The sequence below is a fragment of the Sinohyriopsis cumingii genome, chromosome 12 (assembly GCF_028554795.1).
Source record: "Sinohyriopsis cumingii isolate HCF-2022 chromosome 12, ASM2855479v2, whole genome shotgun sequence".
NCBI lineage: Eukaryota > Metazoa > Mollusca > Bivalvia > Unionida > Unionidae > Sinohyriopsis > Sinohyriopsis cumingii.
The window spans coordinates 25539390-25554925 of record NC_142972.1 but is presented as its reverse complement, the minus strand read 5'-3'; the positions used below and the strand labels follow the sequence as shown (position 1 = coordinate 25554925).

The window sequence follows — 15536 nt, the reverse complement described above, 5'->3', positions numbered from 1 at the left end:
TCAAAAAAAAAAAAACATGCAGGACTTCACCGTGAAGTCATCTTTGAATGTATTTTAGATTAACATATGATTTGTACTGTTTGTCACACAGTGAAAAGGTCAGTACTGAGAAATAAATGTAGATAATATATAGTAAAATTAATTGTGTTCTGTGTCCATGTTTAGTTATCGGAAGTAGACGAAAGAGGACCAGTCTAATAGAAATCTCAACTCTGATAGGTTGATGCGATTTCCTGTATGCCCAAGGTTTGAACAGTAGGCGGCAGTGCTGGTGTCGTGCACCATAGCTAAGTATGTCACTGAAATAATGCTTTGAAACTCTTGATATTTATATGATATACGGTATATTTGTTCATTTCTACAGTATTCAGTATGGTATACCTAACGTTAACGATATCTTCAGTATAGCTGGTGAGTGGATTTGGGGGTTTTGTAATGCACACTTCAGTACAGGGATGGTATCAGATTGTGAAGAAATAGCTAAACTTATGGTAACTTTGATGTCCCATTTCTTTCAGTTTAAGTAGCATGCTCCATTTAGTAGTGGGTGGGTGAAATAATAACTTATAATAAAAACAATTTCATACCATTTTGTTCACAGACTTTCATGAAGTGTACACTGTAATATGAAGTTTGTGGTGAAAATGAGATGCTACTGACACTTATGAATCTCCGTATGATAAATTGAACCAATCTAATGCATGGCAGCCATTCAAACCTAACAATTTGCTTACCTCCTACAGCAGAACGAATCGGTAACTGCCTGCGTTCATTGCTCAACAAACATGCCCCAGCCACCAACTGCAGAGTATCAATTCAAAAAAGTTCTCTGTCGTACAGCAGTGTTAGGGACCAGCTTCGCACTGCTAAAAGAGACCGTCGTAAAGCTGAGAGGCTTTGGATTTCCACCAGACTCACTATTCATAAGCAAATCTATGAAACCACTAAGAAGGCTGTCACAACATAGTCCATGCAGCGAAATCAGCCTACTACAATAATAGGATCATGGAAAGTTTCAGCTGCAAAGAGCTTTTTGAGATTACTAACAAGCTGATGTCAAGGAACAAATGTACACCACTTCCAACTACCTTCTCTCCAGTCGACCTTCCGGACCTGTTTGCAGATTTCTTCCGTGACAAAGTACAGACCATTAGAGATAAGCTTGACAACACAATTTCAATTGACTCGTCATCACCATACAGTTGGGATACAGAATTTGAGTGGCAACCATTAGCAGCATTTGAACCTGTCTCTTTGGATTTAGTGATGAAGAGTGCACCAAAGTCATGTGAACTTAATCCAGTTCCAACATCACTGCTGCTTGAGTGCTTAGATCCAGTATTGCCTTCACTAACATGTTATTAATACCTCTCTCTCATCCGGGGAATTCCCATAATTTTTCAAAATATAAAAAATCTTAGCAAAAGTTGTTCTATCCCAACTTGTATCTCATCAGAATTCAAACAGTCTTTTTAGCAATGTACAATCTGCATGTCTGTTGCCACAGTACTGAAACTACTCTTCTAAAAGTAGTTAATGACATTCTCTCTGCTTTGGATGATGGAAAGATTACCGTCCTCACCCTCCTTGATTTGTCTGCAGCATTTGACACAATAGACCATGATATATTACTTCACCGTCTCCAGCATGTATTTGGCATTCATCATACAGTCTTACTATGGTTCAAGCCCTACATGGACAGCAGGACACAATTTGTGTCCGCAAATGGAATACACTCCAGCCCAGTTGATGTTCCACATGGGTCTGTTCTTAGACCTGTTCTCTTCATTCTATTCACTCAGCCACTCTCAGGTGTCATAGATCATCATCCAGTGACTCACCAATGGTATGCTGACGACACCCAAATATACAAATCTAGCCACCCAACTGAAGTTGATGCTACCATCCAAGGTGTAGAGAGGTGCATTTCTGATGTGAAATCATGGATGACGTGTAACAAGTTGCAGATGAATGATGATAAAACTGAGGCCATTCTGATAACTCCACAAAGACTTTCTCATTCTCATCCTTTACCTCAAACAATAAATATCAGCAACACCAACATTAAATTCACACAAACAGTATAATACCTAGGTGTTACTCTGGACAGTACTCTATCATTGCACCAACATGTCGTGAACATATGCAAGGCTGAGACACATCAGCTCCATTCACAAATATCTTTCAGTTGATGCCACTAAAATACTTGTGTTCATTAGTACTTTCAAGACTGGACTACTGTAACTCAATTCTGTCTGGTTCATCTCAATATCTATTCCATAAACTTCAAAAAGTTCAAAACACAGCTGCTCGGATCATACTTAGAGAACCACGATCAGAGCACACCTTCCTGCTGCTCTGTACCCTACACAGGCTATCCATTCAATCCAGAATCAAACACATAATTTGTTCTCTGTGCTATGTTTCACTGACAGACTCCAGTCCAACATACCTATCTGACCTGACCCATGTGTACACACCAGCAAGATACTTACGCTCCTCTTCTGACAATCGTATACTCATTATTCTCACTATGAAAATGAAGTCATCTGGACAACGTTCTTTTGCATACCAGGGCCCAGCAACATGGAATGAATTGCCTACTGAACTTAGACACAAAGACACAGTGATCCCATTCAAGAGTGCTCTTAAAACTCACCTGTTTCGACTGCAAGAACAAACTTAAAGACCTAATAATGTTTCCTACCTTAAATATTTTCAGCATATTTTTATGTTTTCTAATTTCATGGTGTTCGCTTTTTGTAATCATATCATGATATATGTTTTTTGTGTTATAGGTTTTGTCTAATGTTGTAAAGCGCTTAGAGCTTCTAAAGATTAGGCGCTTTACAAAGTCCTCATTATTGTTATTATTATTATTATTGTTATTAATGATCCATTTAGTGACAAGGAGAAGTGGATTTTGAATGTAAGTTGGAGACATTGAACATGAGGTCTTTATGCACATACTATCTGCAAATAAAATGGATTCTATGGGATTCCCAGGCTGTACCATTTGTTTGTACTGTTTTTAAAAACAGAAGGTATCAAGGCTATAAAGAATTGCAAAACTTAGTTATATCATTCATTGAATTTATAAGTTTTATCCTGATTGCCGCCCGGGTGTCCCAAACACTGTCAGCTTGTAGGGGTTTCTGTCTAAAACATTGAATTCACTGAAACTGCAATGGAATGGTATTGGAATGTCGCTTTGAAAAGGGGATATCAAAAGTAATTGACACTGTGTCAAACCAGTCTGAAATGGAAGTAGCCAGATATTCATCTTCACGGAGTTAAATATAATTTGTAACTTCTCTAAGCTGACATATGAGCCAATTAACCTGCATTTAGAAACATTTTAAACTTTATGCAACAATGCTGATCACATGATCGCAAAATATCATGGCATTAGTATCATAAAATTGCAATTCTTGATGTAGATTTATTATGTCTGATTCTCATTCGCATCTTCTTGAATTTCTCAAGATAATCAGATGCCTTTATGTGCACATGCTGTAATTGTGTCATAATTATAAAATATGCAATGTTTCAGATTATTTATATTGTTGTTGTGGGGTTTAACGCCATTTTTCAGCACACGATAGGCTTTGCATGGCGGCCAGTATTAATGGTGGAGGAAGAACCCGGGAAAACCTCAGGAAGAACCACCAACCCATGAGAAGCTACTGGCAAGCTTTCTCACATACCCACATTAGCCGAATCCAGATTATTTATATAATCAGCTGGAATAATTTTACATCTAATGCAGACATATCCCAATATCTTATGAACTTTTACATCTTTCATGTTTGTTTATTATATTTTTTGCATTGCCGGCATCTCATTCATTGTGGCGCTGTTTATGTGCATGTTTACTTTTGTAGATTCTCAGGAGGAAATTTTGATATTTGTTTGTATTTAGGTTGATTTTGCAAAAGAGTCTAAATTAGTTACTCAGATGACTCATCAATGCTTGTGACTTTACATTTTGAGTGCAGGAAATCTTTTAAACTATAATGGGTTGTTATTGTCAGCATCCATTTCTTTCATTCCTTGTCCATATTTATAATATAGGATACTTGGATTTATGCAAAAATGTATTATTTAAAGGTTTTAATACTGCGTATTTGGTGAGTCCTCTTTTTCAACCGTTGATATCCATTAGGTCACAGGATTTTGAAGCACATAAACAAGCAGTGTAAGAAATGGCAAATGTTGAACAGATTGGCCTGTCATGCTGTGGTTCAATATTGGACACCATTTGATTTGAATACATACCGTACCCTACAAATATGGAGGGACAGTTTACCCCCATTGACCTATGTCAGGGGTCATGCTACAAGGCGAAGTGGGCGACTAAGTCACCTAAAAAATGTAAACTTTACCTTCTTCTGTTAGGAAAGCAAAAATATCTTTGTCCTGTGATTTCTTTTTAGAGGTTCATTGACTATTCACATCTTTTAAGATGCCCCGTTGCTTTAGCTTGGTTAGTTATCGTGTTGTAGCCAAAGGTATTCATCAAGCCATCAGTAGCAAGACCTTGATTTGATATCAATTACGCTGATAAACAAACTTTTGCACAATCACAGGCATGTGTTTTGATAGCTGACTGACCATTAATCATTTCCCAAGTAAGTTAGCAACTAGGCCCCTATCACTACCCGATTTAAGCATGCTATGCTTGGATGATAAAAAAACATACAGACTTGTGTTTCGAAACAATAACAATACTGTGTAAATAGCAATTTGTGTTTTACGATTAGACTCGGTGATCTGGATATTTTAACTGCCTCTTGTACACTATTTCATCATAAAATTAGTTTGAAACTGTTAGTGTACCAGTACTGGTGAAATAATGGTGGACATTGCTAAATCAGGAAGTACCAGTTTATTACATTGTCTGTTTTTGTAAATCACTGGGCAAATATATTTCGAAAAATATACAGTTCATAATAACCAAAGCCTGTGTATTAGGTTATTTAAGATTTAACTTTAAAATGCAATTAGGTAGGTCAGAAACATATGGCCCAAACCTATATTGTAGAATTTACCTCATAAAGAAAACCAAAAACAATCACTCTTGGTGAAATGAAACAACCACATATATGGGACAGTTTTTACATCTGGGTACGTTGAAGTGATATGTCATTTGGCTAATACGAAAATCGTTCTTGTTCTTCATCAAGTTATAATTTGCAGTAATGACCATATTATACACTTAAATAATGGAATACATGTTCAGTTCAGCGTTTGGAACATGTTGGTCTGTGTGCACTGATGATTCCAAGAATACAATCTTGGGTCCTGTATCACTAGAGTAGAATAGAGAATCTTTTTATCGGATTGAGTTCTTTTGCAAATTTTTAAGACATGGGCTTCTGGAGTTTCTAATGTCCAGCCCTTAATAGATCCAGCAGATTTTTGCAAATTTTGTAATGCCCTTTTATAGCGGATTAATAATATTACATGAGTTCATGTGTAGCATAAAACAAAATAAGTTTTGTTGTTCTTATCTTTAACAAGCTTTCTGAGAACAAGCCCTTAAATTGAGACAGGATCAGCAGCCAAATGTTTCTGTTTTTAGCCTGCATTATAATGTTGTTATATTTGTTATTGGAATAAAAGTGCAACAAACCAGATATGTTGAACACTATTTTAAACTATATATTCTCTTTTCAGTAATAAAAAAAGCATGAAATCGAACCATTATTCTGTTCTGGAAGTAAAGCTGTCGAAAAAGGCATTTAGCGTTTCATGCAAGACCACATGGCACATAAGGGACCCTAGCAGACAAATCTTGGGCTCTTTTCAGTTTGTATCAGTCATTACCAGTATATTGTCAACTATCCAAATGTCTAGCCCAGACAACATTCTAATTAAGAAAGGACTGTACATCATTACTATGAAAATGGAGGATCTGTTGTCTGCCCTTTGACCATGCATATATGATGGATAATTCAAATACTTGCTATTCCTAAGATGCACTTTAAAAAGATATGGCAAGCTTTTGTATGATTAAGATGACTTTTGTTGTTTTTTTTAAATTGATTTATTTTTTCAATCCAGTAACTTATGGCAGTGGCAGTTTTTAAGGGCTGTGTGGCCCTGGTACAAAATTGAGGATAGTAGGCCCCCAAAATCTAATTTGTATATCACTAAAGAAATGCTGTGAAATAATCATAAAACACACCGGTTCATTTTCAAATCAAATTTATTTTTAAATAATCTGTTTTAAACATACTCAAAAAATTTTGGGTCCCCCTAGTTTGCAGGCCCAGTCGCACCTATTTGCATCTCACTAAGGCTACTTATCTACATCAATGGAATGAGAGAAAAATTCCATGAAGTAAATTTTCCAACTTTCTATTGGGATATTTCAGAATAAAATATTCTTGGGAGCTAATGAACATTGGTGCTGCCATCCAGCCCTAATTAATGAAGCAGAATCAGATTGGATGTGAAATATTTATGTAAATTTTCTTGTCCAAAAGGGCACTGGAACTAGCTCTTAAAGCTTTTTGAGATGCATCTGTTTTAAAACATGTTAATATGAATACATGTATCATCAGTGTTTTCCTTTGCCCTTATTATTTAAAATTTTCCCAGTTTTAATACCAATAAACGTTTTTTACTCAGTCTGACCCACTAGTTTTGACACCAGGGAGATTTTGACTCAGTCTAGCATCCTTAGGGGACACACTGATCATTAGTTGAAACTCTTAAATAATTTCAAACTAGTGTACAAATGCTCTCCAAGAGTAAACAGTAAGCTTGTACTTATAGTAATAATAATGAGGACTTTGTATAGCGCCTAATCTTTAGAAGCTCTAAGCGCTTTACAAAATTAGACAACACCTATAACAAAAAAACATATATTATGATATGATTACAGAAACAAACACCATGAAATTAGAAAACATAATAATAATAATAAAAAATCTTGAAAATATTGAAAGTAGGAAGCATTATTAGGTCTTTAAGTTTGTTCTTGCAGTCGAAATAAGTGAGTTTTAAGAGATCTCTTGAATGGAATCACTGTGTCTAAGTTCAGTGGGCAATTCATTCCACGTTGCTGGACCCTGGTATGCAAAAGAATGCTGTCCATATGACTTTGTTTTCATAGTGGAAATAATGAGTATACGATTGTCAGAAGAGGAGCATAAGTGTCTTGCAGGTGTGTACACATGGGTGAGGTTGGATAGGTATGTTGGACTGGAGTCTGTCAGTGAAACATAGCACAGAGAACAAATTTTGTGTTTGGTTCTGGATCGAATGGATAGCCTGTGTAGGGTACAGAGCAGCGGGGAGGCATGCTCTGATCCTAGTACTCTAAGTATGATCCGAGCAGCTGTGTTTTTAAGTTTCTGGAGTAGATATGAACCAGACAGAATTGAGTTACAATAGTCCAGTCTTGAAAGTACTAATGAACACACAAGCGTTTTAGTGGCATCAACTGAAAGATATTTGCGAATGGAGCTGATGTGTCTCATCCTTGCATATGTTCATGACATGTTGGTGCAAAGAAACTGATTATATAAGAAACTAAAATGAATGTGGAAGTGAACATTCTCATACACCACAAAATGAAAAAATATTGGACATTTTTACATACTGTGACACAGCTGGATGGAAAATCCTGTGTCAATTAAGGAAACTTGAAATCTCATCATTCCTTCTTGCTGCACACAAAATGGCAGAATGGCAACGATATAAAACCTTCGAGCATTTTTGTAGTTTGACATTAGAAGCACGTTCAGTTTTCATTTGCCTTTGATTTTCACAGCTATACATTTGCAGTAAATGAGCAGTAGGAGTCGGATAACATTTGTATTGGTGACACACCAATATGTACATATGATATGCCCTGCATTATTGCAAAGAAATACCAGGTCCTACTGGAATGTCCATGTTTAGTTCTGAGCCAGTAACTTCTTTCAGGTAAGGAATTCTATACTCCAACTTCTTAGAACCTAGTAAGAACCCTGACTGATAATATAATTTTTTTAAATATTAGGAAGATGATTTACTTGTATACCCTTTTTTTTCCTCTTCTCGGCAACCTTCTATATTTCAGTGTTTGAGCACAGGCATCATGATGACATCATATGACATGTATTACAATAGATGCAATGTATTTTCATCATGATGACACCACAGGACATGTATTACAATAGATGCAATGTATTGGCATCATGATGACATCATAGGACATGTATTACAAAAGATACAATGTATGGGCATCATGATAACATCATAGGACATGTATTACAATAGATGCAATGTATTGGCATCATGATGACATCATAGGATATGTATTACTATAGATACAATTTGTTTTAAACACTATACCTTGTAGAATAAAGCAATTGTTTTATTTCTTACATGTTCCAGGAAAGTAACCACTGTAGTATGGCAGATCCAACTTTTGCCATCGGTTTTCAGACCAGTCAGACCATTCGGCTAATGGTGGAGGATATATTTCAGAGGTTAGAAGAGGATGCCTTCACATACCTCAATGAAATACTGGTTGTAGCAAAGAAGACCTTTAAGAGGTTTGTATTTTTTATGGTATTTTCAAGGTATGTGTATTATCTTAGGATATTAAATTTCTTCTAGAAAATTTTCAGGAAGTCAGGGATTTGGACCTGTAGCGGCATAATATGAGAAAATTTTATTGTGTTCACAAAGGTTTCGGCACTGAAACATTGGATCAAATGAAAAAAATGTGTGGTTCTAATTACATTGAAAGAAAATGGTAGGTAGATCAGTATAGACTTATTTTCTTGGGCTGGATGGATTTAAATGAAGCATAAGTTAGGAAATAAGCATCATTTGCATCCTCAATTTAACTGTAATCAAAGTTACATCAGTTTATTTTAAAAAAGTTTTGTTCACCCCATGTTTTTTTTTTTTTTTTCCAAATGTATTTATAAAAAAAAAATTTTCATTTTAGGAAGCTGATTTATTTGTATACTTTCCTTTTACTCTCATCAGCACTCTTCTATTAAAAAAATATAAGGTCGGTCTGGTAACCAGAACCACATACTTTTTTTGGCCTTTTTTAATACCAAAGGTCATGGATGACCTGCACTAGGGGTGAGGAAGAATGCTGTTGTATTGGTGTCAAAAGGTCAGTGGTTAAAATTAATGACTGAAACAAGAAAAATGGTTTCTACACCATATCATTAGTTCTTGATCACAAACCTGGCCCAAGCTTTGTGGATGGCATGCGGTTAGCATCAGGAAAAAGCCTATTGATTTTGGGCTCAAAATGTCTTGGTTATATTGACTGAAAGAAGGAAAATGGTTTCTGCATACAAATTTCAGTTGGTGACAGAGGACTATTAAACACAAGGCATGCTTATAATGACACTCCTATTCCTCTTTATTTCATTTGTATGGATTTCATTAATTGAAAAGTAACTCTTCAGATTGTGTTGGTTTATTCCCAGTATCCCATTGCTGCTAAATATAATTGTAAATCTCTTTTACTTGCAGTTATGGGGGAAAATGTATCATATGATATGTGTTGCACAGGATTGTGGGTTTCCTGCAGCATTTTGTCGCATATCCCAATGTTTATTTTGCCATGAAAAAACAAATTGAAAAAATACAACTACTACTTTTCTTTATTGCACATTCCTGGCTTGGTACAGCCCTTGAATATCACTGTTTTGAACTCCTTTTACATGTCCTTGAATTTGGTGAAAATGACAACAAAATAGAATATACGAACCATGTGTTCAAGCATTTCTTTTGCTCTTCTGTTCCTATTTGGAGTGGGGTAGTTGACATTCAAAAGTTTTTAGTGGACTGCAAGTGAATGTGTTACCTGCTAATTGTGTGCAAGTAGTCTCCCTAACACAAACATCCTGGAATATGCATGCAGGGAGTAGGTGTTTTTTAACTTTATAAAGGGTGTGCAGTGTTTTCTTAGCTGTTTTTGTTGTTGTTCTTAGCTGTTTTTGTTATTGTTTTGGGTTTAATGCATTGTCTCCGTGCAAGATATGCTGTGCATGGCAGCTAGTATAACTTGTGGAGGAGGAACCTAGGAAAGCAATATAAGAACCACTGGCCCATGGAATGCTAATGGCAAGCTTTCTCAACACCCACATTGGCAGAGCCCGAGAGTCAAACACATGCAGACAGCGGTAAGATGATAGTTACCTGTAAAGGCAAGCGCTTAAGAATACTTGGCCACCTGGGGCCTGTCAGCTGTTTTTAAAATGGCCGACAAGTAAAACCAAGTGACTGATCAATCATGAACCATCATTATAAACAGGTTTCTTGAAACATGATTTGAAATGAAGGAATATAGAATAGAGATTTGCTTGGCCTTCAATAAAGCGTCATAGGTGCTAACAAAGCATACAGGTTTCTTGCTTTTTTTTTTCTTCTTTCTATTCTGTGGTGCCAGTGCTAGTTACACACCATGTCCATTGGATTGCAGTATTTGTTGCAACAAAGTGCTATTTTCCAAGGCAAAATAGGGCATAGTTTTAGTAAAAAAAAGTTTGAGAATGGTACTGATGGCTGTGACTATTTTAGTAAATCATCGTGTTTTTCTGCCTTATCCATGATTAGAAATGGCTTGCTCTCCCACTGCAGCTACTTAAGAGCTTTTCTTACAGACAGTGCAAAATGCATTGTGTTCATTTTTTTTTAAAATGATGATTTGAAAGCCTGAAGACATTTGACTGGAACAGAGTACTTTCAAGCACTGCTTGAGTAAAAAATTTCCCAAAAATTCTGCACTAATAAAATTCCAAAAACTCTGAAGACTATGATGAAATCTTTGCAGAAAAAGGTAGTTAACCGATGAAACGAACACACATGCACGATACTACAAACATCCAATCCACGAGTTACTGCCCTTTGTTCGCTGAGTCCTAGACAAATGGAAAGTGCCAACATACCAATCAACAATATGCATGAGTTGTGGAAAATAATACATAACAACAATAAAGAACAGTTTCCCAAGTTGTTCAAACTGACTAAGCTAGAATGTACATGCCCCTTCAGACAGCAGACTGTTCATTGGGGGGTCTTATCACAGAACAATATCGAAACTGAGATAAGTTGCAGATTAAGCTCACAAACAATCAACAGATTAATGCTTATACAACTAGATGCAACATATTTAAAAGAACAGGAAGATAGAGAGATGAATATTGAAGTGTTAGGTAAATATTGAATAATGGATGTTTCAACATCTTACTTTCTTCTGCTCTATTTTTTGGACAAGGAGGGAGTTACCCCTTTAGGTAATATCTGGCAGCACCTCGGAGTACATTTCAGTACTATCTACTATTTTTCTGTGACGCTCTATAATGTTTTGTGTCCTGCAAAAAGGATGGGGGACACAGTGTCCCCTGTCCTTGGGATCCTAGGTGCAACACAAACCTATTGCAATTTATGATTGTATAAAGTTTTTAATAGTTACAAGTTACAGTGAGAATTTGCAGATTAACCATGTATGTTCTGAACATATCAAAATGACCTCAGATGACTGTTTTGTCTTGATTACTTTCAGTTCCAAAATTGAAGTTCTTCCAAAGACACCTGCATCAAAACAAAGCCGTCAAAAAGTACTACGGCGTAAAATTGAAGAAGTTAATGAGGATGAAGAGAACGACCCACCAGCTAAAAGACCCAGGTATTGGTTGACAAGAAGGACCTTTTCATTTGATTTTTCACTGGAATATTCTTGAGTGTCAGTTTACCTTATCAGTGTGGGGGACTAGGCCCTAATATCTTGTGTAATGAATGGTCAAATAAACGGACATCCTTCTCAGTTTAAAATTTATTGAAAAATGTTTCATGTCTTTACTGTCAATAGGCTTGTCAACCCTGCCTTGATGAAAGCTCTGCATACTAATGTACAAAAAAATATGTGTGTTTCTAGTCAGCGACTGTCCCTGTTTTTTATTGCCAACCCAAGCACTTTTTCTCCCCGTGGTAAAAATTTGAGAGAAAAAATTCCCAAAATTGATTTGGACATCTAATTGAGCCAGTTTTGCTACACACACACACACAGACACACACACACACCCATCATTATAATATATGTATTGCTAGAAGAAAAAAATCCCTACCTACCCTAATTTTAAAACCATTGCATAATTTAAACATTTTTTTGTCTAATCTTTTGGGTGTTCATATGCACGTCCATCGATACCTCTGTCTGTATATTCATCCACACTCCTAAATAACCTCCACGTTCCAGTTTATACATTAATTCCAGTACTGTGCTCAACATGCAGGCCATGGCCAGCATTTTATTTACCAGTATCCTTCCAACACAGAGAGGGAAAAGCATCCGCCTTCTTATTTCCAGAGAGCTATTTTCTTTGCAAGGTTATCCACCTTTTGCAGTATCCTTCCAGCACGGAGAGAAAAGCATCCATCATGACCTGCATTTTATTTACCAGTATCCTTCCAACACTGACAAGCATCCACCCTGGCCAGCATTTTATTTACCAGTATCATTCCAGCAGAGAGAGACAGACATCCACCATGGCCAGTATATTATTTACCAGTATCCTTCCAACAGAGAGAGAAAAGCATCCACCTTCTTGTTTCCAGAGAGCTACTTTCTTTGCAAGGTTATCCACCTTTTGCAGTCCTTCCAACACAGAGAGACAAGCATCCATCATGGCCAGTATATTATTTACCAGTATCCTTCTAACACAGTGAGACAAGCATCCATCATGGCCAGCATTTTATTTACTAGCATCCTTCCAACACAGAGAGACAAGCATCCACCATGGCCAGCATTTTATTTACCAGTATCCTTCTAACACAGAGAGAAAAGCATCCACCTTCTTATTTCCAGAGAGCTACTTTCTTTGCAAGGTTATCCACCTTTTGCAGTATCCTTACAACACAGAGAGACAAGCATCCACCATGGCCAGTATATTATTTACCAGTATCTTTCCAACACAGGCAGACAAGCATCTAACATAGTCAGCTTTTTATTTACCAGTATCCTTCCAGCAGAGAGAGAAAAGCATCCACCTTCTTATTCCCAGAGATTTACTTTTTTGCAAGGTTATCCACCTTTTACAGTAATCTTGTGGACTTTTGTGGAGACCACATTAGTAGGAAGAATGACAGTAACATTTCTGTCATTGTCTACAGTTCAACTTTTTGACCACTCCGGTGGCCTAGTGGTTAGAGTGTCCACCTTGGATGCGGTATGTTGTGGGTTCAGTCCCCAGCTGAGTCATACCAAAGACTTTAAAAAAATGTACTAACGGCTGCCTCGCTTGGCGCTCAGCATTAAGAGGTTAGTGTTAGGACTGGTCGGCCTGGTGTCAGGATAATGTGACTGGGTGGGACATCATGTTACATGTCTGCGGCATGATGCCAAAGTGCTAGACATGACTATAAACTGTCACACTGCAGACATCGTAGTGATATGACTGAAAAATTTTTAAAGCTACATTAAAAATTAGATCACTCACTCACTCAACTTTTTGAGTAAAGTTTATCACTTACATATATTTCCTAAACCTTAAAAACTTTCTAACTTTCCTTGAATCTTTTATGACTTTGTAGCAGTGAATGTAACAAAATGAAAGCAAATGTAACACCAGGTTTGTAATTTATTAGTACATAACATTTAATAATGAATGTTCCAAAGTTGATTTGAATCTATTATAAAATCTTAAGTTACGTTTGTTTTCATTGTTTTTGTTTCATATTTTAGCGAGGATTGTGAAAACATGCTTATTTCAGCATTATTGTTATTGAAATTGCAGTTTTTCTTCTTAATCTTTCACTGTTTTACCATATTTATTTGAATTTCATTCATTGAAAAGTAACAGTGAAACTTGTGTTGATGTATTCCCAGTATCCCCTCACTGATAAAATTATATGTAAATCACTTAAAATCAATTCCAGGAAAGAATTTACCTGCTAATTGGCTTAATCTTTCAACTTTCTAAAAATGGATTTGCATTAGTATTCAGGCCTCTTTGTCCAGCCCACATTAGTATGAAAGCGAGACATGCCACATTTCCATTGTTGTAAGCAGTTTAAGATTTTGCTTTGATTCTTTATGGGGGCAAGAGTGTCCAAGTGGTCTAAAGCGCACTCCGTTACGGATCACTGCCATCTCACCTCTGTCTGTGGTTTCGAGTCTCGGATTCGGCCAATGTGGGTATGTGAGAAAGCTTGCCAGTAGATTCTCGTGGGTTGGTGGTTCTTTCCAGGGTTTTCCTGGGTTCTTCCTCCACCATTAATACTGGCCACCATGTATAGCCTATCATGTGTTGAAAATTGGTGTGAAACTGTACAACAGCAACAATGACTCTTTGGTCTTAAACTAAGTAACAGAAAAGAGTGAAAACCAATAATTTTTTAGCAACTTGACAAATAATTTATTTCCTTTGACTACAAAGTGAAAATTTAGAAAAGATCTTACAGTATTTTGAATGAAATACCCAATAGTCCTAAAAATTCTATCAAAGTTCCAATTGAATTCCAGTGGTATTACAAAAAATTCTGATACTGAATGTGTTGATTTACCTTTAGTCTTGAACATGCTAAGGAGCCAATGGCCTGGAGCATGGCAATATGATAAGTCTTTTGATGTATCACAGTAAGGCCAAAAAGAAAATATGTGTGTTTCCTCTGTCCCAACTGTCCCTGTTTTTAGGGACCAACCCTAGCACACCCACACCCCTTACTGATTGGTGTTCATCTAATTGAGTCAGTTTTTCCCAGTACTTGAAACATTGAGTACATTATATATATATATATATATATATATATATATATATATATATATATATATATATATATATATATATATATATATATATATATATATATATATAATGTTTTAAAATAAAACATACCTACCCAACATTTTACAACCAGTGCAATTAGTGTTTTAGTCCAGGAATATTTTGGAACACTTTGACATTCCAGTGAATAATAATTTGAATAAAGAAGTCCACCAAATTAAAAACTCACACAACAAAAAGACTGAATCTGCTTCAGGTGTTAAAGCAAGATTGAATAATCCCAATGTACACAAGCTTATATATCCCTCTGCTTGATCTAGGTTGCAAGTTTCTAAGGTCAGAATGAAGACTGTATCTATAACTCAGATCAAAGTAAATATGTTTACTGTTAATAATGATCTGAATATTGAATCTATTTTCATAGAGAATTATTAGCCATATGTTGTTTCCTAAATAAATATCACTGGTCGGGTACACCATATCTTAATTTTGGACAAGGTCAGGTACAAAATACAGATGTACATGGATAATCATTAAGAAAAGCCAACGAATAATACAAATTAAATATACATATCAATATAAAGTTATTCATTTGCATTTATTTCTAAACCAAAAGATAGATTTTCACTATACTTGGCATGAATGAATATGCAGCTGGGACAATTCAGAGTAACATGCTGACTCTGTTCAAGTTTAAACTGCATCACATATTACATTTTAAATTTGCCAATTTCAAGTAATGTGTTGCAATATTAATATTACGTTATCAGACAACTTTCACTT

At 36.0% G+C, this 15536-nt stretch overlaps 1 protein-coding gene across 1 annotated transcript in view; it reads left to right on the top strand.

Annotated features, from left to right (window-relative positions):
- Positions 1–224: 224 nt before the first annotated feature.
- The window catches only part of LOC149786119 (uncharacterized), a 57915-nt gene continuing 42603 nt past the window's right edge, over positions 225–15536 (top strand). Inside the window, exons 1-3 of the mRNA XM_089976449.1 lie at positions 225–291; positions 8392–8552; positions 11534–11656. Of these exons, the coding sequence (XP_089832575.1) occupies positions 8410–8552; positions 11534–11656 (266 nt within the window). The 5' untranslated portion in view covers positions 225–291; positions 8392–8409. The remainder of the gene's footprint in view (positions 292–8391; positions 8553–11533; positions 11657–15536) is intronic.